Source organism: Limanda limanda, chromosome 12 (assembly GCF_963576545.1).
Source record: "Limanda limanda chromosome 12, fLimLim1.1, whole genome shotgun sequence".
Lineage (NCBI taxonomy): Eukaryota > Metazoa > Chordata > Actinopteri > Pleuronectiformes > Pleuronectidae > Limanda > Limanda limanda.
Window position 1 is genome coordinate 12,075,133 of NC_083647.1, and position 24,455 is coordinate 12,099,587.

Genomic DNA, 24,455 nt, shown 5'->3' on the forward strand with positions numbered 1-24,455 from the left:
TCAGAGCCAAAACCAGGCAGGCCCGACCGAGAGTGGAGCCTTAATCTCCCCCAGTGTCTCACTGCCAAATTGGCCCGATTTGTCAGGCAGAGGATCATCATCCACTTCTCAGATGACTTTCAAAGGGCCCCGTTGCTTTTTGATGTGCAGCTTGGGATATGTGATTCCAAAAACTGCAACTCTGCATTACAATTCACTAATGTTGGCTCCTAAAGAGGCACATGAGAGACTTCATACAAATCAGAAGCCAACACTTGGTGACAGAGAGAGGTTAGAGCTGTACCACCAAAAGAGACTGATTACTTATCAATAGATCCATATGATTTTGTTCTACCTCGTATGTAATCTGGGTAATGACAAGTCTTATATAGAGTTTTTCTTTAATGTACCCTTAAGATAAATTAACCGATTTGCTCACACGTTCAGAAGAAAAAAATGACACCACTAATTTCTTGAATTTGGCTGTGCTTTCATGTGTCCCCTTGATGCATATGTTGAAATTGGTTTGAAAAGTAGGCCTCCTTATCTAAAATTGAACATGTCACTGACTTTTCACTGGCTTGTAAAAAGCCATCAAAGGAGGAAAAAAAATCAACACTCATTTCTACTTGCTGGTTCATATATAACATATGCTTGTGTGTGTGTGCTTGTATGACATGTTTATATTTATATGTATAATCCTAATCCTACATTGTACCTGTTTATAAAAATGCGGGCTATGAACACAGCTAATAATGTTTCATTTTGTGGATCTTATTTCAGTTGATTTATTATCAAAGATCTGCTAACAAGCTTTCCCTTAAGTTCACTTTTATTTTTATAAGAAAGTTGTGTGAGTCAGGATATGGATAAGGTATGTACTGACTGATTTTTCTCTTTTTTTCAGGGATGTGGAACAAAAATGCAATGTGGCAGTGCTGACACATTTGGGAAAGTAATATGCAAGGTTGAGTACTGAAGAGGTTGGGTTTACCCTGTGACATTTTCTGCCCCGTCGCTTGTTTATCCTGACAATCAATCTGCCCATGAAGACAGGGAGCAGCTTCCCATCCCAGAGGCAGCCATGTCTACCTGCTAAGTGCCTTTAGCCTTTAGCACTGGTGTCATGACCAGCCTGAAGCACCCACCCATGGAGCGCACTGTTGGGGGTTCCATCCCAGCCACTGATGAGTTTTACACACGCCACCTCCGTATGGTCAATGGAGGGAATGTGCCGACACGCACAGACAATGTCCATGCCACTGTGACTACAGGAGTGCCTAAGATGGGTGTACGGGCTCGGGTGGCTGACTGGCCCCCAAGAAAAGACATTACAGGGGCTCAGTGGCTCTTAACTGCAGAGCCAGAGAACTCTGTTGTGCCCTCTGGTGGAAAAGTTCACATTAAGTTAGGCTCCGTGATGAGCCCTCAGGACTCATCGATGCTGCGGAACATCCACAATACTTTGAAAAATCGCGCCCAGGCTAACAATTACAGTCCTGAAACTCGTTACCTGGCCGCAGGAGACTACAGAGGTCCTGCATATAGAAACCCAAGGCAGAGACGCATTCGTCAGCGCAGCAACAGTGACATGACTATCAGTGAGATGGAAGGCAGTGGGGACAGTGGAGAAGACTGGGGTCCAGCCATGGGAGCTAAATGGTCCCCTCTTCATCGTGAGTACGGTAGCACCTCCTCAATAGATCAGCATGGAGTATCTGGGGAGAGCTTCTTTGAAATGCTGAAGGGATATCAAGGGGATAAAGTAGACCAGCGTAGCCCTGCTCCAGCGAAACTGGAGGACATGTTGAATGTTGGGTCGAGGCAGACTATCATGGATCTTCCGGAGGAGGTGGACAGCCAGCCGCCTAAAGCCAAGGACAGAGATAAGACCCCGAAAAGACGCACTAAATCAGAGACAGGGGGGGAATCTATATTTCGCAAACTACGAAATGTGCGGGGTGAGTCGGACTCCCCCAGAGCGGGGTCTGATGTAGAGGACAGCCGGACGGAGGACATGGGCCCCCCTCTAAAGCCCTGGGTGTGTCAGAAAGGATTTTCCCATTACGATGTTCAGAGCACGTTATTTGACCTCAACGAAATTATTCAGCTGCGGCAGACTGCAGGCAAGAGGAAAAACACCACCACTGGGGCCTCTGCTGCTGCTGTGGCCTCAGCTACCTCCACCCTCTCATCCACCCACAGCCTGCCTTACAGCTCCCCGAGTGGCAGCCAGGAAGAGCTCAGTTCTAGGGACAGTCCAAGTCTTGAAGCAGGAGATGAACAGAGCAACGAAATGCTGCTGAGCTGCCCTTGCTTCCGCAACGAGATAGGCGCAGATGGCAATGGAAGACGCAGATTGGGAGCAGGTGGAATGGGTTATCATGGGCTTGTGGGCGGTGGAACAGGCAACAGTGGCTCAGGGACCTTGTGTGGGGAAGGAAACTCGTATGAAACATCTGTAAGCACACACTGCACAAATGCTGGAGTCGCAGTGCTCGAGGGACCAAAGGAGGGCCCCAGCACCCTCAGCGAAAAGGGCAAGCAATATATTGTGGAGCATGTGGACCTAGGAGCCTACTACTATAGGAAGTTCTTCTACCTTAGAGGTGAGATGCATTTCAGTGCTTTCATTACATAGAGTCATTGACATATGAATGTTTGTTGTGAAAAAGAACTGTTGAACTTCCCCCATAACTGATTCCCTGCCCTATTTCAGAGCACTGGAACTACTTTGGGATAGACGAGACGCTCGGTCCAATGGCAGTGAGCTTGCGAAGGGAGAAACTGGATGAGGACAAAGAGCATGGCCAGCAGTACAACTACCGCCTCATCTACAGAACGAGCGAGGTCAGCCATAATGTCCTATCCTCTTAAATGTAGGATTTTTTTGGGTTCTATATGGGACTAGTGATATTTACATTGCTGGAATAGATCTTAATCCTGTTTACTCGTATAGGTGTTTATAGTGCAATTAATACTTTGCCTAGTACATACTGGCTAGACCAGCTCAAGGTAAAACCACACTCAGTCCTGGTTTCTCATTCATCAAACAGCCCCAGGGCTATTCAGCTGTCTCCCAACATCAGCAATGTGTGAAGAAACTTCAGGAAATACACTCATCTTCCAGCCTGCAAGGCCTGTCAGTGCCCAGCAATCTCAAACCACTGTGTGGAGAGCTTTACCTCTCTCTGTTTCAGTAGAAATATACTGTCATATCCAGTTGCAATGTGGGCTTTAAGACCTCTGTGGCTGGCATGATATTGTTGAGTTTTAATTGTTGGATTAGGGCTAAAATAGACATGCACTCCCAAACCGAGGTTAAAGCCACCTGCCTGAGGCTGTATGCTGGGAACTGACAAGTGTATGTGATTAAACCCCCACTCTTAAGATGAAGTACCTCAGGACTCCTGCCCCCGAGCCTACCTTCCAAATGCAGGGAACACAGGTTCATTGTAAACACAGGCCCAAACACAGCCTCCAGCTTGCAGGGGAGAAAGTCTCCATCCGTTCCAGCTGCTTATGATAGCAGAGTGATTGAGTTCACTCCCATAGCCCTGCACAATGCAGACTCTGTGTAAACAGAATGCTTGGAGAAGTCCTCCCACCTCTTCTTCTTCCGTGCTTCAGTTTACTCTAGGCCTTGTGTCATAATTGTCCCTTTGTTTTATGTTGGCTTGTTTAAGCGTAAAATAAGTGATATTATTTTAAAAACCGCTGTAGCTTGTGTGCTTTTTGCTGGTGTCTGGGCATGCAGGTTTTGCTATCAGCATGTTCCATCTCCAAGACAAAGTTCAAAGCACAGCAAAGATTCCTGACGTGCATTCTTTGTCTTCTCACTCTCATCCTCCCTCTCTTCGTGCATTCAGCTGTCAACTCTGCGAGGATCTATCCTTGAGGATGCAGTGCCCTCCACCTCCAAGCACGGCACCAGCCGAGGACTGCCCATCAAAGAGGTGCTGGAGTACCTTCTCCCTGAGCTGGACCTCTCCTGCCTCAGACTGGCCCTCAACACACCCAAGGTCACAGAGCAGTTGATGAAACTGGATGAACAAGGGGTAGGAAGAATAGCACAATTTTCCAAAATATGAAAAACCAATGTGTTCATTTTACAGAATAACAGCTGGCATCTTAGTTTATCTATACATCAAGAAGATTGAAGTTATGTGATTTTCAGTCCTGAAGAAGTAAGTTAAAGAAGTATCGTTGTGTGTCTGTGTGTGTTCGCTGCTCCCCAGCTGAGTTTTCAGGTTAAGGTTGGGGTGATGTACTGCAGAGCAGGTCAGAGCACTGAGGAGGAGATGTACAACAATGAGAACGCCGGTCCCGCCCTGGAAGAGTTTCTCATACTTCTTGGAGAGAAAGTTCGACTTAAAGGCTTCACCAAGTACAGAGCCCAGCTGGACACCAAAAGTAAATCGCATACTCTTCTAGATGACACATGCACACACATATTTTACTATTAAGTGAGACATATGATGCTCACATTCATGTCATTTTAATTTGGGTAATTACTTACATGCTCTAGTGCTCTGAAAACGCATAGTTTTCCTCATTCTGCCTATTGTTGCGGCTCCTCTTTTCAGGTTCCTGTCTCTTTAAGGCCCACTGGTGTTAAAGCCCAGTCTGCTGCGATTGGCCAGCTGGCCCACTCTGTTGTGATTGGTGTAGGCACATGTAGGAAGTGTCAGCCCCACTATAGCTGGCTTTGTTAGGGGGCTTGCAAGACAAGTCACTTGGCTGCCATTATGCAGTTATCTGGAACTGTGTTGTCACATGACCTGTGGGGATTGGACCTTTACTGTGAACTTAGCCAAAATCTTTCTAACACAAAATATCTATATGACACTAGAAGAAAGAAAAACTGAAAAAGCACGAAATGTCTACTCTCAGACCCAGGTTGATTTTTCCATTGTGTCCATTGTTCTGGGGAAAGTAGTGTGACACAAAATCCTCAATTTACAGATGACACTTGATTAAAACGTTTCAGTGTCATCTCATCCATGCTGACATCTACCCAGACACAGTTCACAATTGTCTGGTTGTTTGGGCTGTTATGAAATTGCATCCTGCCCTTCAGAGAAAACATAATACAAATGTGAGAGATGGATGTCATTATTTGTACCATGGGTCTCACACTGACTTTTTTCCTGCAGCGGATTCCACGGGACTTCACTCCCTGTACACTTCATACAAGGACTACGAGATCATGTTCCATGTGTCGACTCTGCTGCCGCACACACCCAACAACAAACAACAGGTAAAAGTTGGAGCGCCAAGTCTTTTGTGGTATACAATTAGCTTTGTGTCCGGAAATGGAAAACTCCTTTCTTTGACAACAAATAAAACCTTTTTGTAATGTTGTATTGTATAAAGGGCATGCATGATGACGTATGGCCCAGGTGTCAAGTTTGATTCTCATGCAACCTTCTTTCTAAAGAATTCTTAATTGTCTTCCAAGTACTCTGCATTTGCCCGTCTGTTAATAGAAGCACAGGGTGTCATTCTTCTCTTATTAAGACTTTACTTTTTTTCATTGTCTAGTTGCTGAGGAAGCGACACATTGGGAACGACATTGTGACTATTGTGTTCCAGGAGCCCGGTGCTCACCCGTTCACCCCCAAGGCCATTCGCTCTCACTTTCAGCATGTCTTCATCATTGTTCGGGTGCACAACCCCTGCTCTGACACCACGTGCTACAGGTGGGTTTTTTGCAACACATTACGATAGATAACAAAGCAGAATAATAGCTGAACTGAATGTATTGAGCAGTGAGCTTGCAGCTGTGTGATTAATGTGTAAGGCCCACATGGGACACATTTTATTTTGCTACACATGTATACAAGCTATTTTATGTGTGGTTGTTGAGACTGGCCAATCACACCAGCAGTATTGATCTAGTTTTAACTTCCTGACTTATCCATTCATCCAATGTATGAGTTTGGGTTGCAGAGGCTGCCGGTTTAGTACAATATTCCAGACGTCCCTCTTCCCAGCCACACTTTGCAGGACTTCTTAGGGGATCCTGATGTGTATATAGACCAGATGGTATATTTGTAGTGCCTGCAGCAGGTTCTAGGTCTACTCCTGGGTCTCCTCCCAGTAAATCTCCTATGGAAGATCGCAGTAGGGATCCTGACAAGATGTCCGAACCACCTCGACTGCTGTTTGAAGTGATCTCTAAGGCTTAGCCCAGCTTCTTGTTGGAGGAAACTCAATTCAGTTGCTTGCAACCGAGATTTTGTCCTTTTGGTCACTATCCAGAGCTCATGATCACGAGGGTCGACCGGTAAATTGAAAGTTTTGTTTTGCATCTCATTTCCACCTTCATCACAATGGTTCGGTACAACAACCGCAATACTTCAGACTTTCCACTAATCTTACTGTCCTCACTTGTGAACAAGACCTTGAAATACACAAACTCTTTCAATTCCTGTCTCAGTTCTCCTGTAAAAGCTCCTCACCACTCTGAGTTTTACCAGCGGGGTTACTTTCATGCAGGTGGCAAGCATAAAGACAAAAGCATTGACTGGAAGGCATGGGTAAAACATAAAAGCCTGCTGCGTGACCTCCGACCAAGGTTTCTGGGCTGTGTATGGTCATGTCAACTGTGTGTCGTCATGAGAATGTGATCAAATAGAAGCGATTGCCCCAACAGTGGCTGTCAAACTGATGTGAATTCTCCTCCTCCCCTTCTCCTCCGCTGGATCTTTCTTGGCCTTGTGATGATCAGACTGCAACTCTGTGTGGCATTCACACTTCTGCATCACTACCCCACCGCACACACACTTCCTGTGCTCTGCATACACAGATATTATTTACACATTGATGCTCCCTCTCACTCTTCTAGTCCTGTTTCTACTTTTACCTCTTTCTCATGCTCACTTGCACAAAAGTTACACACACACACTTTCTCCTTCGCACACTAATTCACTGAAATGCTCGCTCCTTCACACACTCTCATAATACAAGCAACCCACCCCCACCCCCTTTCCTCCTCCTCCTCGTCCTCTCCCTGCTTGCCACTTTGCCTTTGGGCAGCGTGAGCCGGAGTGGTCTGAAGGAGTTAGCGCCATGCAAACAAAGTGCTCTCTTCAGTCGGACAAGCATGTGAGCGGGGGAAATTGTTGAGAGCTGAGTCCCTCAGAGCTCAGAGAGTCCAGCTCGGGAGCAGACGGGTGAGTTTCTCAGCACACGCCCGCATCACATTTGGGCTAATTTACTTCAAACCCTTCTTATTTTTTTTCTCTGGCAAGTTACTTATATTTTTCACGACCAGCTACTCCACACCATCAAGAAGGTACCTCTGTCTAATAGCTCCTCTTTTTTTTGCCTGATGGAAGCATCTTCTGGTTCGCACTCTGGGAAAAGCAAAAGAAGAAACATGCCTGTTCTCCTGATTTGTCTTATTGATGAAATGGAGAGGCGCAAGACGCAAAGTCCTTGAGGACAATCGAATGGTAGCCACCCCACCCGGAGTCAACTCACACACGTTCTGCCTTTGGCTTCATCTCATGTTCTGTGGATTGAGGTGCCATATGTCAACACTTCCCTCCAGACTGTTGCGAGTGTTTCCCTGGATGCTTTCCCCTGGTGGCTTGGAAACAATCCTGTGACAGGACAAGAGAAGGGGAACAGCTACAAGGATTGCCACTCTGCTGTGTGATGTGTCTTGAGTGTCACATTGTAGCTGCAGAACAGAATCGAGTTAATGTTGACGTAGCAATTACTTTGGTCGCCTTGAATTGATTACAGCAAACATTTTGGATATTTTGCCTCAGTACTCTGAAGAGTGTACTTCATTTTTGGTGAAACTCTGAGGTAAGTTATCATTGTATTTTGTGTCGGCTTCATGAAAACATGCTGAGCAGCTGATGCAGTGAATCGTTTTTGGAGTTTTTGTAAACATAAAAACATACATCACACTTACAGATTCTTACAAACATATACACACACCAGCTTGAAGAGGCATTTGTTTTTCATGGCTTTATATACATATCTTGTGTAACAACATGTCGGTCATGCACTGTCTTCTCTTATCTCTTAATAAAGTATACGTTATGATTTGATGAGTCATCTGGTTATTAATAGCCAGTTGTGGCCTGCTGCTGCTGAGATTTGGATGATGCTCAGGTCATATTGAGCCAGGCCAGAGCATTAGCGGAGTTAGTGGCCCGGGGCCAGCGGGGTGCTAATCTGCTGCTTTCAACCGCTGCCTTAAAGTCACACGGGGCCAACGAGGCTGATTGCATAACTAGATCTTTGTTTGGGAAATGTACGCTGTCTGTGCTCGCCAGCTCTGGCCGTAGCACTGCTTCTCCATACCATGATGTAGCAGAGAGTGGCAGGGTGTCAGCACTTGGAGCTGGCTTGTCAACTGTGATTGGATGTATAGTATTTATACGCCAGGTGTAGTCGGGCATGGTTTGCAACATTTCTGCTACAGGCAATGGCTGTGTTATCTGTTTAATGGACTGGAAGACGACTTGTCAGGACTGTCACATCAGCTTATCCAAGACTAGTCTTGGCTTTCACATTCTCATTGGCTTTTAGTGTATATGCCCCTGACTGTATGTATACATATATAACCCTCTATATAACCATCAAATTAACTTGAGGCATCATGCACCCAGAGTAGGAATAAACATGCAGCTTGAACAATCCAAATGGAAATTGAATCCCAATAAGTTTTAGAACTGCACTTTGTTGAATTAGTTCAACTTTGAGCCCAGTTGCTTATGAACAACTGGTATGAGACAGCACTTCCTTAACCTGTTTACTAATTCATAGTAATGCAACTTGAGGACAGTCATTGTGTGCAAATGGAATAGGAGCAGTAGATGGTAACAGGAGGAGAGCCTTGCCCGTAGGTATTTTAACGCCCTCCTTTATGCTCACAACGAATCGGGTCAAATGCAACAATACCTCAGGGAAACCATGTACAGATGTCTCCACATTGCTTTTTTATGAGCCGACATGTGCTGTTTATACTTGCAACCTATCACACCAGATTATTTCTTCGTTATAGGAATGTGCACATTTGTTTTTGTCTTTGCATAATTCATATATCTCATTTGAGATTTATTAGGGTCCGAGCACTGACAGGAACTGACAGACAGTGAGGCCCTATTGCCCTGGTAGAAGTACCTCAAAGTAAAAATGTGGAATATGGCCAAAATGGCCACTAAATGCCAAATACCAGGCTTCCTGTTGCGTTTGACAAATGATACACCTGTGTATCGATTTTTGTGAAGATCGGTCAGAATAATTTATAATAATAATAAATACTTACAATTTCAATAGGGCCTCACTTTCTGTCAGTGCCTGTCAGTGCTCGGGCCCTAAAAAATAAAATAAAATAAATCCTGCGCAGTAGCCATCTGCGCACCTTCTGCGCAGAAGCGGATTGCGCAGGATTAATTTATTTTAATTCATTTAATTTAATTTAATTCTATTTAATTCTATTTAATTTATTTTTTTTGGGCCCCAGCCCTGGCAGGCACTGACAGACAGTGAGGCCCTATTAAAATTGTAAGGATTATTATTATATATTATAAATGATTCTTACCAACATGTAAGGGAACATGTTCACATTGACCGATCTTCACAAAAATCGATACACGTCTATTTTATTATTTTTACTGTATATTATTTTATGGATTAGGGTTTGTTGTATTATGAAATCATAGAACAACAAAACTGCTTTAATTACCACTTTTAAAGTACTTTTATAGTTGTATAGATTTATTGCAGCAGTGACCTAACAATCTTCCTCTCTTCTTCTCTTTCTGCAGTGTGGCCGTTACCCGTTCCCAGGACGTTCCCATCTTCGGCCCGCCAATCCCCAAAGGTGTGACTTTCCCCAAGTCAACAGTCTTCAGGGATTTCCTGTTGGCCAAAGTCATCAACGCTGAAAACGCTGCCCACAAGTCTGATAAGTTTGGTGCCATGGCAACACGCACACGGCAGGAGTACCTGCGCGACTTGGCGGAGCGCCACGTGACCACCACGCCGCTGGAGCCCACTGGAAAGTTCCCCTTCATCTCCCTGGCACACAAACGGCGGGAGAAGGTGCGTCCGTACAGTGGGGGGGAGCTGCGGAGTCTTGGGGCGGTGACCTGGCAGGTGCATGCTGAAGATCAGGTGGCTGGTGCTGAACGCGAGTGCCTATTGGCCATCTCCAATGACTTCATCATCCTGTTGGATCAGGAGGCCAAAGCGGTGGTTTTTAACTGTGCCACACGGGATGTGATTGGTTGGTCAACGGGGAGCCCCGCCTCCATGAAGATCTACTATGAGCGTGGTGAGAGTGTGTCACTGCGCTCGATCAACAACAACACAGAAGACTTCGGAGAGGTTGTCAAAAGACTGGAGGTCAGTGGGGCTGCACCACTGTCTGTAATGGCACTTTCAGTAACACACACAGACAGACACACACACACACCATCTGCTCCAGTGATCAGAGGTCACACTGAGCTACACACCCTGTGTCTGACAAACTGCTTGTAAGGAAAACACACACAAATCATCTTATCGTGGACTAATAACTACTTTTATTGTCATGCTAACATTTTGACCAGTCACCTTGAAAGATGAGTAAAATAAATTACAATAACTCACCAGAATGACGATAGAGTGCATATCTCCACCAAGGCCCCAAAGTAATTCATTTAAATGAAGTAGATCTAGATATTTATTTCGATGATACTGAATATTTACATCAGGAGCGGGTCCTCTTTACGGAAGGCACCATGTTTTTTTTTTACAGTAGTCCAACTGAAGGCTACCACAGGTTCTGACCCCCCCAACAGCAGTAGAATAGAAAAACATAAGTATTGTTGGTGTTATTATAGCAACATAAGGGCGACGCCTCAAATTATACAGTCACCAAAAAACCTCAGCCGTTTTGTTGACTCTGTGATCACAAGTCACGCTAAAGCATAATACATAGTCATTTGGAGATGTGATATCATTACTGAGGTTTTTAATGTGATGAAGGTAAGTCCGCGCTCTTTGGTGGGTGATTTAAATCACTCCTCAGACTTCACTCACCTTCTAATTGATGGTAAACAAAGTTAAGACAGCACCATTGCCTGTGACCAGTACTGACACGTGCCTTTTCTTTAGAATGCAGGAATGTGTTAGTGTTGTGTTTTTCATGGCCCTTGTTGTGGGCATCTTGACATGCATCAGAACAGTCCTAGGCTTTGCTAAACACTATTTACCACTATTTAATTTCCCTTAGTGAGAGGTAGGGATAGACAGGATGTCTGAAAATGGTTTAGTATCAGGGGAGTATACAGATTTGAATTTAAAGTTCTTGTATTAATTGAAATTTGTGCTTAAGCCTTTCTGGGAATGGAGCAACTGTAATGAGATACGTCTTGAATGGAAGACAGTATTTTAGTTTACCTGCAAAAGATTCTAACTTGATGGTATTGTGCAATACTTCCACTCCTCCACCACTCCTTCTCTCTTTCTGTTCTGCAGCTGTTGACCAAGGGCTGTCAGACCACAGAGATGACCCTGCGCCGCAACGCTCTGGGCCAGCTGGGCTTTCACGTCAACTTCGAGGGCATTGTAGCGGAAGTGGAGCCCTACGGTTACGCCTGGCAGGCTGGGCTGAGGCAGGGCAGCCGCCTGGTTGAGATCTGCAAGGTGTCAGTGGCCTCGCTGTCTCACGAGCAAATGATCGACCTGCTCCGCACCTCCGTCACCGTGAAGGTGGTCATCATTCCTCCACATGAGGACTCCACACCGCGCAGGTACAGTCAACAAGCTGTTTTCAGACATGAACTCCGGAGAAAGCCCAGACAACGGGGTCTGGACTTTCTCTGGACTTTGCCTTTCGCATAAAAGCAACACAGCTGTAGACTTTCCTTTCTGACGCATTTACAACAACACAGTATTATCTGGAGCATTCAGGTGAGGGGTGGCACAGCATGCAGGAGGCAACTTATACATTTAGCTGCAGAGATGGTGCGCTTTTTATTTACGGCGCATCAACACCAGCATTAGCCCTTATCACCAAAACTCATCTGTCCAAGTTCAACCGCATCCTTTACTTGCATGACATGTTTTTGTAATCTTGAGCTATTTGTATTATTTGGGGGATTTTTCAGTTCTGCATCCGTTGTGAGGAAAGAAACGTCAACAACATGCCCACTCGCTCACTGTGAACCCAGATAATCTCCTATGGGTTTTTTGACAAGCTTTTATGTGGGAGCTTGCCAGAGCTTGTCAGAAAACGTCTGTATAGTTCTATATCTAGCATCTATAGCTAAAAGAGAGACTGCAGTTATTGCAGCTGTATGTAGTTTTTTAAGTTTGACACTGTTGTATTCTGACCCTGAACTTTTTATGTGGCAACAGAGGCTGCTCAGAAATCTACCACATGCCACTAGTGGACTACAAGAACCACAAGGAGGGAATGCCCTATGAGTTGAAGTTCCCCTTCCGCCCAACCAACAACAACAACACTAAGTGGCCACGCACCTCATCCAGCCCTCAAACACGCGCCGCTGGCACAGGGGGAACGCTGATCAAGGCCCCGCCCCCAGACCACAGTGACCGTAACTCTGCTGTTATACCTCGGAGTGTGTCCAGCGACGGTCGGCCACTCAACCCCAAAAGGTTTGCAAAATCTATTTTTATGCTCTAATGAAACCTGTAGATTCTGAACTCAAAGCTGTCTGGCGGCAGTATTCGTCTTGAATGAAATCAATATGTGTCCTCACAGATACTCGCCAGGGAACGACAACTACGCTATGGCCTGCTCCATCGCCATGGGTCGCACAATGCACAACACAAACTCCCCGGCCAACCTCTCCTACCCCGACCCCATGAGCTCCACCAACTGGAGGCAGAAGTCTGCGCCTGATGGGTACGTTTTTCTTTCCGTGGCAAGTGGTTATACACCTCATACAAAATTGGCCTGCTGCACTTCCTGCAAGTGAGCTTCCTCATCCTCCCTCTAGGTTTAATAACAACAACTGCCAGTCCCCTGTGTCATCTGCGCGGCAGGCAGCAGGTGACGGTGCCAATGGGATCAAAAGTTGCTCGAGCACTGGCGTCGGATGGTCCCGAACAGGGGAGGTTGATGCGAGCAGACAGGGAGACAAAGCCAATGCAGGTAGGAGGAACTATTAGCGATAGGATCGAACAAAACATAGCTTCGATAATAATGTCCCTTATCTTTGTTGTGTCTTTGCTTCCTGCAGACGCTGGGGTTTCCAAGGCGGTGATTCCTCGACTGCAGCTGGCAGAGCAGAGCAGCCACATGTCTCCAAACAAAAGCACTAAGGTGAGCTGGAATCAACAAGCACCACATGTAATTTCCTTCCCTTGTAAGAGCTACAGTAAGTGTATATCAACCCCTGCACCAAGGACAGTCATTAAAATGTTACCTAGCACTGCAGTGGTAATCGTAGGTTCTCAGTCATCGAAGAGAGACAGAGGAGACACTCTGGAAAACCAGCTGTGGGAATATTTACAGCAAAACATCAAGAAACCATGTTTTTTAAGTTTGAAAATGACTGTTGACTTCTCATCTGTCAATAGTTGGATGCTCCATATTCATCCAGCCAGTCGAGCAGCAACACGCTCTCAAGCAACGCCTCCAGCTCAGCCCACAGCGATGAGAAATGGTACGAAGTCAGCTCACGTTCCGGAGTGCGGAGCGATCTAGAGCTGAACGGCTACCTCCAGGGCGCCTCCACTGACAGCGGCATCGACGCCACCTCCTTCACCGCCACCCAGAGCAGCACTTCCTCCTCCACAGGTGCCTTCAGGGCTAAGGACAAAATCCCATGGCAGGATGACACAGCAGGCAGCCAGAGGGTAACTGACAGTTCACCTCCAACTCCAGACTCTCTTGTTGCCGTCGGCGGCAGCGACGTCCCAGCGAAGAGCCCAACAGCGTTACCACTCGTTCCTGACGATGGCTCCTACAGCCTGAACGACGCCACCTGCCACTCCAGGTGTGCTGCTGTTCTGTTACCGTCAGCTCTGCAGGAACCTGTAGAATTCGTGTGCTCGCATCAATGTTTAATTAAACGGACAGTGATTCATTGTTGTCCAGATATATCCTGCACCGGAGCAGATGGAAAAGTCAAGGGCTCTGTGGTTTGGCAATAACAAAGGGAGAGGAAGATTGGAATAACTGTGTCGGTGTGTGCACGTGTGGGTGTGTGTGTGTTTTGCATTTGTATGCATCTCCATTTCCTGGTATCAGTGATAGAAATAAGTGCTTGAAGTTGCTAGAAAATGCAGACTGAGCTCAGCTCCGTTCGCCCTCTTTTCTAAATCCCACATCCTTTGAGTCAACCAAAGCTTTCTTTCCCTCTCTCCTTCACTCCGCCAGAAATAACTCTTCTCCACCAAACCTGTATATCGGCTGCTATGTATTGTGCGTACACACAGACATAAAGCATGCTGTTTGAAAATACAAGCTTTTATGTCAAACTTCGGGGAAGCGTTATTTGAAGGCGCTGAGAAGGAAGTGCAAGGACATTGTGCCCTATTTTTTATTTATGAATTCATTAGTTGACTGACTTGCAGAAGTAGCAGATGAAGTGATTGAACATGTGGTAAGAGAATCTGACTGTTCTGACAGTCTTAATGCAACTGTTAATATATTTTTTCTTTTTTTAAAGAAAATAATTTCTAGTCAAATTAATTAATATTTCTTTTAGAATGAAAATTAAAATGAAACAAGAGAACTCCTGACAGACTGTGCTGCCACTTCTGCTTGTGTGTTTTACCATTACATGAAAATCACAGTCTGTGACGCCTTGCTTTTCTCTTGTCTGGTGTCGCCTCCAGTTCTGGCCACTCAGGGAGCCCGATGGGTCACGGCTGCAGCCCAGTGTCACCACAGGAAGAGACGGCTGAGGCAGGCACTTCATCTACATCCCAGAACCCCCAGTCTCCAGGGACCAAGAGTTTCTACCCCCGTCAAGGAGCGACCTCGAAGTACCTGATTGGCTGGAGAAAACCAGGTGGAACCGTCAACTCTGTGGACTTTGGCAACACACGCAAGTAAGTTTTTTTCTCATCCTCTGTGAATGGTTAAAACTGTTTTTTAAAGATTTAAAGATTTTGTCACATTTTGTCCCAATGACTGCTCAGCTTGTGTTGATGCTTTTCCACATTTGGTCAACATTGCCATCATGTGGTGAAGCTGTGTATTGTACTTTCTTTTTTTGCAACAATATGTTTGATTACCCGGAAAGAGTGAAGAAAGAAACATCCTCGGTATATTCAATTGAGGCAACATATGTCTTTTGTGTATGAGTCAAAGAGCAAAAAATAATTTGTGGTGGATGACAGCCACTGTGCTCACACTGTGCAGCTGTTCAACAAACAACAGTTGTTCCTGATGAAGCAATCATGTGTCATGTTAAGGGAAATTGTCATAACACGTCTTCTTAAAATCTCGATCACCTCCTTTAAACTTTAAACTCCAGCATCTCTCTATTGTCATAGTAAAGAGTATAACGAGATAATTTTAATCAGTCCAGATTGTGCATTCACACAAAAACATAACAAAGATTCCAGATTTTTATATATGTATAAACAATGTGTGTTATTTGGATACAAAGGGTCTTTGTCTGAGTAGAGTTTCGCTTCCCTCCCCAGACGGCACCAGAGTGATGGTCTTCTGGGCGGCCAACCACAGCTCAGGGCCAATCTCCGGGGGTCCCAGTCGCCTCAGCGGCACACTGCCAAGTCCAGCCTTGAAGAAGACTTGAAGAAGCTCATCACACTTGACAGCCCTCCACCTACTACAATTGATGAGAAGGTACTGAGAAAAGCTGCAGTCCCATTGTCTTTACCAGTGCTTGTAAGTCCAGCTTCCTTTCCACTAGTTAAAACAGCCACTAACATCTGGCTTTTGTCTGCAATCGGCAACTCTCCCGTGTTAAATGGCTCGGGAGACACTCTTAGAAACATGACACCTGGGTGAATGTGCTTTTTTCTTTATTGTGGAAGTCTAGACACTGATGCTGCACCTTTTCTCGCACAACGTTATGACACACACTAAACTTCAGGGCATTAGCGACGATTAGCAATGAATGTTTGTGTATTTATTGTTTTTTCACATCTTGGGAGCAACGTGCAACAGTGATTTTTTTCTTTGTATTTTGTAAAATGTAACACTAGCAAGACAGCAGTGGTTTTTGATACATTCATAATATTGACCATGGAAAACAAACAAAAAAGCAAACTCTATTGGCAATGATAAAGGAGTCAATCGCCTTTTGTAAGCAGGTTAACTCCTGTTTAAAATGTATAATAGCAACATGGTAGAGTGAATCCTGGGGGTTGCGTAGACAACTCATTGAATTAAAAATGAAAATATTTATCACTCTGTCTCACCTCAGACCTGTCGTTTCTTGTTCGTTTCCGTCCATATTCACAGCCGCTGTTTCCGGGTCCGCCACCCAGTCGTCGCTCCCTGCAGAGAACTCTGTCAGATGAGAGCATCTACAGCGGGCAGAGGGAGCCATCCTCCAGTGGACAACGTGACACGCCCACTGACCTTCTGTTCAGCTGCTCCACCATTCCACGCTCACCCACCACTCGCACAGGACCAGGCCGGCGAGTGTCACACAAATCCCTGGGTGAATATAATGCTCATTCTTATTGTCTTACTTGATAGCTGGTCATTGAGGAGGGAGGGTGATACATATGTTGATTGTGGGTGTAATAAATATTATAAAGCTTGATCTGTGGATTTGTAATACGGTATTTAGTCCTGCAATAATGACAGTTGTACACAAAGCTTCCAAAGGCGGATTGGCTTTTATCCCATTCTCAATTAATAATGTAGCATTAGGATTGGTAGCAAAATGTCTCAGTGTATTTACTTTTCTGTTTCTCCTTCCCAGGAGACTTGTCAGCCACAGAGACCTCAGAGCTGGAGCTGGAGAAGAAGAGGCAGCAGCTGCAGGACCCGGCCCTCATGCCTCTGCCAGACAATGGGGCAGATGGTCCGCTGGACTGGGCCCACCTGGTGGATGCTGCCAAGGCCTTCGAGGGTAGGCTTACATAGTTTTCATTTCCTCTTGGAAATCAATTGGAATAAAGGTTAATTACTACTATCACCCATCTGTTTATTCTGGCCAGAGGAGGGCACTGTTAGTCCATGTTTGTTCTCTCTCCTGGTCTAATGATGTGTTCGACTGTTTCCTATTCAGAGCAGAGGTTGGTCTACCTAGCAGCCCAGGAGGAGAACTCCCTGGCTGAAAGTGCTGCAGCCACCAGCCCCCAGCAGGCTGAACCCCAGGCAGCCCCACTGAGACAACCCTCGCCTGGGTAAAACTATTTCCTCTTAAAGCTTCAGGGTCTCGATTTGCCTTAAATAAGCTCGTACCACTTTGTCATCCTCCTCTCTGGTGGAACATATACAAGTGAAATATCATTAATAAATAGCAGCCTCTTTGATTGAATTGGTACCCTTTACACAGTATAGAAGTCCAGTCTTTGGACCACTGCTTTGCTTTGATGTTTCAGTGCGTTTCTCGGCTCACGTCTTGTTTCTCCCCCTTCACAGAGAGACTCCACCCTGTATGACGGGGCAGGTCGGCCAGCTGGAGTCAATGGTGAAGGCCCTGCAGGAGGACCTCAAGAAGGTGTGTTGAGCTTCAGTTGTATGTTTGTCAAGTATTTGCAAAGTCACGAAACCATTATAGAAGCCATCAATATCCAATCAGTGTATTGGCCCTTTGAGATACAACACGACAATGGTCGAGCTCTAACCACGCCAGCTAAGCATTAACCGTGGGTCCGACTGAAACACAGCTTCCAGCCAGGCACATAGTGCACTACACACGAAAAGCTGATATTGTGTGTCTGACTTTCCTGAATTGCATAACACAAGTTCACATGTATATCAAGACCTCAGGAGGGAATGCTGTATTATCGTGGAATGGAGAGAAGCAGGCATGTCAGCTGTGTTTTAACACTCAGGTATCTTGATGTAGGAAGGGAAACGTGTGTAAACATAGCTTCTGTTTATTATGCGTTCTCCACAGTAGCTCTACAGACCTATTAAAGTAAGGGGAATAGTTTTCAGTGACAAAGATCCTACAATAATAAATAATAATACACTTCATTTATGCAACACTTTTTAAAACAAAGTAACAAAGTGCTTTACATGAATAAACAAGAATTAGAACATTTAATGACTAAGGCAAATAAATTCAGGTAATTCAAAAAATTTAGAAAACGATTGAATATTTCACCCAACATTCCCAAAAATAGATAAGAAACAAAGACAAATAAAAGGAATAAAATCTCAAACAATAAAAATCAATAAATGATAATACAGGTAAGACATGTTAAAAATCAAACACTCTGCCAACATTTTTATAAAAAAACTCTTTTAAAACTATGTGTTTTAAGAAGTTATTTAAAGGATTTATGCTACTTTTGGTGTATTGTTGCCTCTTTACTCTGTAAAAAGATAACGTAGAGAAACAACATTTTTTCCGATCAGATCTTTAACATGTGGTTTTCTTCCTGTGTTTGGTACCTTCTGGGTGCATCAGTCATCGCTCATAACCAATACATTAAAGCTCATAAAAAACTTTGTGTCCTCAGGAGAAAGATGCTAAGGTGTCACTGCAAGCTCAGATCCAGAGTCTGCGAGAGGACAACCAGCGCCTCCTGGAGGAGTCGTACAGCGCTTCAGCCAAGCTCAAGAAGTTCACAGAGTGGGTCTTCAACACCATCGACATGAACTGACACGCGCAGCCGCTGACTGCTTGGTATTAGGAGTTTGACCACTACTCAAGCTGATCTGCATCTTGGTCGTTCAGTACTTTGCACACTTAATGTTTCTTCAAGGACCAAAACTCATAACATTTGCTGTTTCTCTTGGGCTTTTACAAACCAGTGCCAACACGGACTTGAACACACTTGCCATCCTTCTTCAGCCTTGTGCATTTGTGGTATAATCAGCATGAAAGACCAAGAATCATTACAAGAAAAGACACAGGGAAAACAGAAAACGAGCTGTGGTCCAACTGTTTTGATCAGCATGCGTCCCTTTCCTTAAGATTTCACAAAACTTGATATGGTGCTTTGTGTCCGATCTAATGGATTGTTGGTTTCCCTGCATGCAAGAGAGAGAAAGATGTCGAAACTAACCTAAAGGGATTTGAAGTCACTGTCCCCGTTTAGCTGCACAGCTAATTACAAGTGAACAGATTTCCAATTAAAAAGCTCCAACACAGTTTGAAATTTGTTCCACTCATGCACGCGTTGGTGAAAATGGCCCCATATTCCCCTGATAGAGGTTGACACTTTCCAAGAATTACATGACCGTGTGTTGTAAATGAATTGCTGTTTAGACATCCTCTAATTTTCACATTTCATTGGTAACAGCACTGATGAGTATTTTTTTTATTACTAACCAAAAGAAGAGAAGCTATATGAGATGCTTTAACCGTAGCAGTGTGGCTAGGTAGACGCAGACAGAGAGACTTTTTGCATAGCACATAACGTAAACACTGTAAGGTCAAGTGCCTGTCTGTTTTACCTATATAACAAGATTGTACAAGTGTATCACATGTATGATTTCTCGAGGGTTAAAAGCAAGTTGAACTTGTACAGTACTACTGGTCACAAGCTGATGAAAACGTATATTGTAAAACTGAAAAATATGGGTGCCATCCTTAAATGGAGAAATTTACAGTTCAATGTCACTTATTCAGAGTTTTGTAAATATATGATGTTTACGCTCATGTTCTCGCTCCTTCCCTTGATATGAGACTGTATGTAAAGAGTATTTATGATTCAAATGACGGCCAATTAAAGAAAAACACTCATGCAGTCAGAGTTCTGCATGTATTTCTAATAGTTTGAGAGAATATATAACATTTAAACCAAAAGTGTTTCATCATTAAAGAAAACGTGATCCAAAATAAGAATTATATTTATGTCCACACAGCTTCTTTCCAGCCTTGCCTGCTGCAGTGCGATAGAGCTGACAACATGTAAAATGCTACATGGAATAACCCCCCCCTCCTCCATCCATTGCATGCTACAAGGCCTCAATCTGATCCCTAACTCTCTCTCAGTAGATTCAAATCGGTACGGTTCAGTAAATAAATAAGATATTGCTTGAATCCTGAAATTCCAGCTACAGGTTTCTGTAGTGGGTGAATCTGCTTGTAAGCCCAGTCTGGATTTATGACCAGAGAAAGTCCTTATTTAAACCTCATACTGTAACTGTTTCCTTTTGTACTCGGATACTGTGCAACTGTATATAAGGAGGATTTGATATTCATCAGAATTTGCACCAAGAATATTATTTTTGATGTATTTCTGCTTTATTGGCTTGGATTTAGTGGAGCGTGACGGGAGCTATATGAGAACGATAAACAGGGGATATATATCGAGGGAGCCCGACTCGGAGAAGAGTCTCTGGCCTCTAGCACAGCAGATCATCCCTGCACCTTTATTCTTAACATGTGTGACAGCATGTAATTCTGTTTCCATTGAGCTGTGATGTGTACAAATGTTTATATCTATTAAAGATATTTTGTTGAATTACACTTTGCCTTGCCGAGTGGCCTCAGTGTGCTGTGTTGTCAATAACAAAGACAAAATGAGAAAAACAGGAAAGTAATATCAGTATTAAAACTGCTTGGGGCCATCTGAGGTGGCTGGGTGAGTCATTTGATTATGGAGGAGATCCAAGAGAGTGCAGTGTGATTTCTTTCTGTATTTCCAGTATCGTAGTCTTTTTTTGCAACACTAGGTTATTCAACATTTCCTAAGCAGCATTGGGGGAATAGTGTGGACCCCCTGGCACCTGTGCCAATGTTCTGAATATTTGCACGTGCACATTGTGTGGTTGTAACCTCATGTCCATATTGGCCATGTAGCGATCTCTTTGTAATGAACCTCCAGTGGAAGAGACAAATTCATCTATATTCCAGTTCTGAGCAAAAATACATTTGTTAAGTTGAAGCTAATGAGGCTGCAGTCTGAAGAAACGAGTGGATCTCTTGATTGGAATATTTTTATTTAATAACTTTTCCCTCTTCAGTTTTTCCTCTGTTTCCTTGATGAGCTGCAGCGGAGGATGAACAGCGAGTTAAAATGTCTGTGAAGATCTGTGAGACTAGTTTGGCACAGAGTTGCTATGAGCTAACGTCAGTGATATAACATTTAATATTGAGCACATTCACAATCCTAGCTGAGGGTCTTAGCCTGCAACATTTTTCTAGTTCGCACTAAACACAAAGTAATGCTAAGCTAATGGGTCATTAAAGCACTGGACAAATTAAAATCCTGCCGTGATGGTGAAATGTTGCACCAACACCACAGACTCGGCCTAAAGGGACCTGAAGAATCATCTGGAGTTTATCACCTCCGCCTAGAGGGTTATGTTTTTGTCTGCGCTTGTTTGTTTATTTGTTTGTTGGCAGGATTAAGCGGAAACTACTCAATCAATTCCCATGACATATCCTGGAGGGCTGTAACATGACACTTGGAAGAAAGCAATTAAATTTGGTTGGGGATCCAAGATTTTTTTTTGCACTTTCTTTGCCAAACAGGAATTTGGGACGAATTAGACCGTTACTGGAAAATACAGATTTAGTTCAACTGTTTGTATGTTGATCTGCACATTCTGTTATAGACACATATAATAATATAATACACATGTAAAATTGTAAGATAATATAATATGTGATCAGCCAGTCCAACTCTTTTAGAAAGCGATGCGAAGGATCATTGGCGATAAAGAAAAAAAGGTAGAGTTACACAAAACAATAGAATCGTCTCTTTGTTTTCCTTGTAAAATCTCCCTTCATCATTTAACATGAAGTGTACTCACAGCAACCGTTCCTCAGAATGTCTGCGTGTTGTGAATTTAACAGCAACACATTTGCCAAAAAATGTAATATTTTGATAAGGTACCACACAGATTGTGTTTGCATTCAATGCGAATACAACTGTGGAAACTTCAGCCTCAGCTGAACTCCTGAACACATTTTTGACAGATTCAACCCCCCCCCCATCTCCCATATTGGAGTTGCATCAGGACGGCATAAGGACGGCCCATGGGGAGAGAATGAGTAACGTAAGTGCAACCGATACATCTTTCATCACACATGTTGGACTTTTAGACGTCATTCTCAGGCCGACTTCAAAGATCATGAATTTACCCTTTAAATAATCTCCTCTGCACATGCTCAGATGCAACCTCCGCCTCACTGTATGTGTTTGTTCTGCTGATAACGACGCACAAGGCCTTTTCAATCACTTTGCATGCATGCAGCTGTATGTGTACGTGTGTTTGGTGTGTGTGTGTGTGGCCGGTGGTGTTTCTGTCTGGTAGCAATGTGGCTGTTCAACAGGCTGTTCAATAATTTAGCATTAATGCAGATTATAGCATGGCTGGCCCCCTTAAAGCAGATTAGAGAAGTTCCTGTCTGTCTGCCTGTCACCTTGGTAATGACGGCCTTCCCTAATACCAGAGCAGCTCATGGGACAGGACGACGTGCTGATCACAGGTCACTGCCGTCCCTGTGGGTCGACTGGTTGTAACCCGGGGGGGGGGAAGGGGGCAGGTGATATCATATTCCTTTATGGTTGATGAACAGAGGTATAGTTGTGATAGCAGAGCTCTGATAATCGTCGGGATGGGGGCACACAATATAAAGTCCTGCTCTTTTCCAGCTGAAAGAAGAGAGAATGTGTGGAGTAAGCACCGTGGGCCGACCAACGGTTTCACACTCTAATAGGCACGCCACCGCCAACCGTGACCTCGGTTTCCCTTGGTTACCACTTTTACAGAGAACAGCAGTTTTGAGTCGCTCAAATTTTAATCTGCAAACATTTTTTTATTAGTGAGAATTGGGCCTCGCAGCTTGATTTAGAAACTAAATCTGCTTTCAAGGTCTTTTCTGTGTGTCTGCAGAATATTTGAATCGTCTCAGATAATTTTGAAAAGCTGTGAACAGAGCGGGTGGGCAGGGGTTTACAGAGCCTGGACCTCTTCAAAGATAACAACACATGCACTGCTGGAAGAAAGGAACATGCAGTGTAGTTCTTTGATGACTGGTGAACTGGTTCTGTCAACACAAACATCTGTCTGTGTATGTGTGTGGGGCTGTGTGTGTGTGTGTGTGGGGGGGGGGGGGCTGTGCGCAGTGTGTGTTCATGCTGCATGCATGCATTCACAAATTGGCCATGCCATGTATTTCTGGAGAATCTTCCTCGGGGGCTTTTGGGATCTCAAAAAAAAAAGAAAAGCTTCATTCGTCTGTGTTGCCATTTAAGCTTGAGTGAGTTCAGAGTTTCCATGAAGAGAGAGGAAAGAAGGAGGGAGGAGACCACAGACAAGCAGGAGAGGAGGAAACATAAGAGCACGTTTGCCATCCCCGAGCACAGAGATGGATTTAATGGCAACGTTAAAAAGATATAAGCTCCAGAAACGCAAATACAAGTCGTGGGGGGGGCAAATTGTCTAACTTGGGATCAGAGGCTGCTTAAGAAAACAAGCTGCTTGCATGTGCAGCTTGGAATGGGAACTTGAAAAAGTGTTTTCTCTGAGGCAGATTTGGAATATTTATTCATAGTGTGCATGTGTGTGTGCTCAGTAACACTAACTTGTTTTTAAATTAGCATTTCAACATCCGTCTAATGAAATGTTTCTTATTTTCAGCATCAGTGGGCGCTGCTGCAGTGTGCATCTCCCTCTGTCCTCCTTCCCTTTCCTCTGTGCATTCACTGCTCTCTCTATCTCTCTCTCTCTCTCTGTAACACACAGTCACACACACAAACACACACACCCTCTGTGCCTGTATTTTCTCCTCCCTCTGTTTTCATCTTTACATTCTCTCTGGTTCCTTCATCCGTCCTCCTTTCACAACTTGATCTACCCCTCTCTATTGCACATCATCCATCCCTCCCCCCTTCTCTCTCTCTCTCTCTCTCTCTCTCTCTCTCTCTCTCTCTCTCTCTCTCTCTCTCTCTCTCTCTCTCTCTCTCTCTCTCTCTCTCTCCCTGCCTCCCTCCCTCGCTCAACTGTTTCGCTCTAACTCAGGCTGGAGCACATGCAGACAGAGGGAGAGGGGGGATGAACGAGGAGGTGCGCACGTGTGAGGATCTCCTGAACTGCCGGGGCAAGGCAGGACTGGTGAAAAGAGAAGAAGAAGAAGAAGAAGAGGAGGAGGAGGAATAGAGGAATACTGCAGTGACCAGCCAGACTCTCTCTCTCTCTCGCTCTCTCTCTCTCTCTCTCTCTCTCTCTCTCTCTCTCTCTCTCTCTCTCTCTCTCTCTCTCTCTCTTGCTGCTTAACTGCTTTCATCCCCCTGTCTTCTTCTTCTTCTACATCCCCTCCTCACTCTCTCTCTCTCTCTCTCTCTCTCTCTCTCTCTCTCTCTCTCTCTCTCTCTCTCTCTCTCTCTCTCTCTCTCTCTCTCTCTCTCTCTCTCTCTCCCCTCCTGCCAAT

General features: G+C 44.6%; 1 protein-coding gene across 2 annotated transcripts in view; it reads left to right on the forward strand.

Moving 5' to 3' along the window:
- Positions 1–19,008, forward strand: part of LOC133015732 (signal-induced proliferation-associated 1-like protein 1) — a 40,317-nt gene extending 21,309 nt beyond the window's left edge. The window contains exons 2-21 of one of the 2 annotated variants that reach the window (XM_061082999.1): positions 887–2,588; positions 2,699–2,829; positions 3,849–4,037; positions 4,218–4,392; positions 5,136–5,239; positions 5,524–5,681; positions 9,774–10,353; positions 11,470–11,744; positions 12,352–12,612; positions 12,719–12,862; positions 12,957–13,111; positions 13,200–13,282; positions 13,540–13,958; positions 14,803–15,018; positions 15,619–15,781; positions 16,403–16,604; positions 16,872–17,021; positions 17,181–17,298; positions 17,537–17,615; positions 18,586–19,008. In XM_061082999.1, the coding sequence (XP_060938982.1) occupies positions 1,106–2,588; positions 2,699–2,829; positions 3,849–4,037; positions 4,218–4,392; positions 5,136–5,239; positions 5,524–5,681; positions 9,774–10,353; positions 11,470–11,744; positions 12,352–12,612; positions 12,719–12,862; positions 12,957–13,111; positions 13,200–13,282; positions 13,540–13,958; positions 14,803–15,018; positions 15,619–15,781; positions 16,403–16,604; positions 16,872–17,021; positions 17,181–17,298; positions 17,537–17,615; positions 18,586–18,729 (5,229 nt within the window). In that variant the 5' untranslated portion in view covers positions 887–1,105 and the 3' untranslated portion in view covers positions 18,730–19,008. Of the gene's footprint in view, positions 1–886; positions 2,589–2,698; positions 2,830–3,848; positions 4,038–4,217; positions 4,393–5,135; positions 5,240–5,523; positions 5,682–9,773; positions 10,354–11,469; positions 11,745–12,351; positions 12,613–12,718; positions 12,863–12,956; positions 13,112–13,199; positions 13,283–13,539; positions 13,959–14,802; positions 15,019–15,618; positions 15,782–16,402; positions 16,605–16,871; positions 17,022–17,180; positions 17,299–17,536; positions 17,616–18,585 lie in introns of those variants that run through there. The other variant, XM_061083000.1, reaches the window with a different exon arrangement.
- The last annotated feature ends 5,447 nt before the right edge of the window (positions 19,009–24,455 follow it).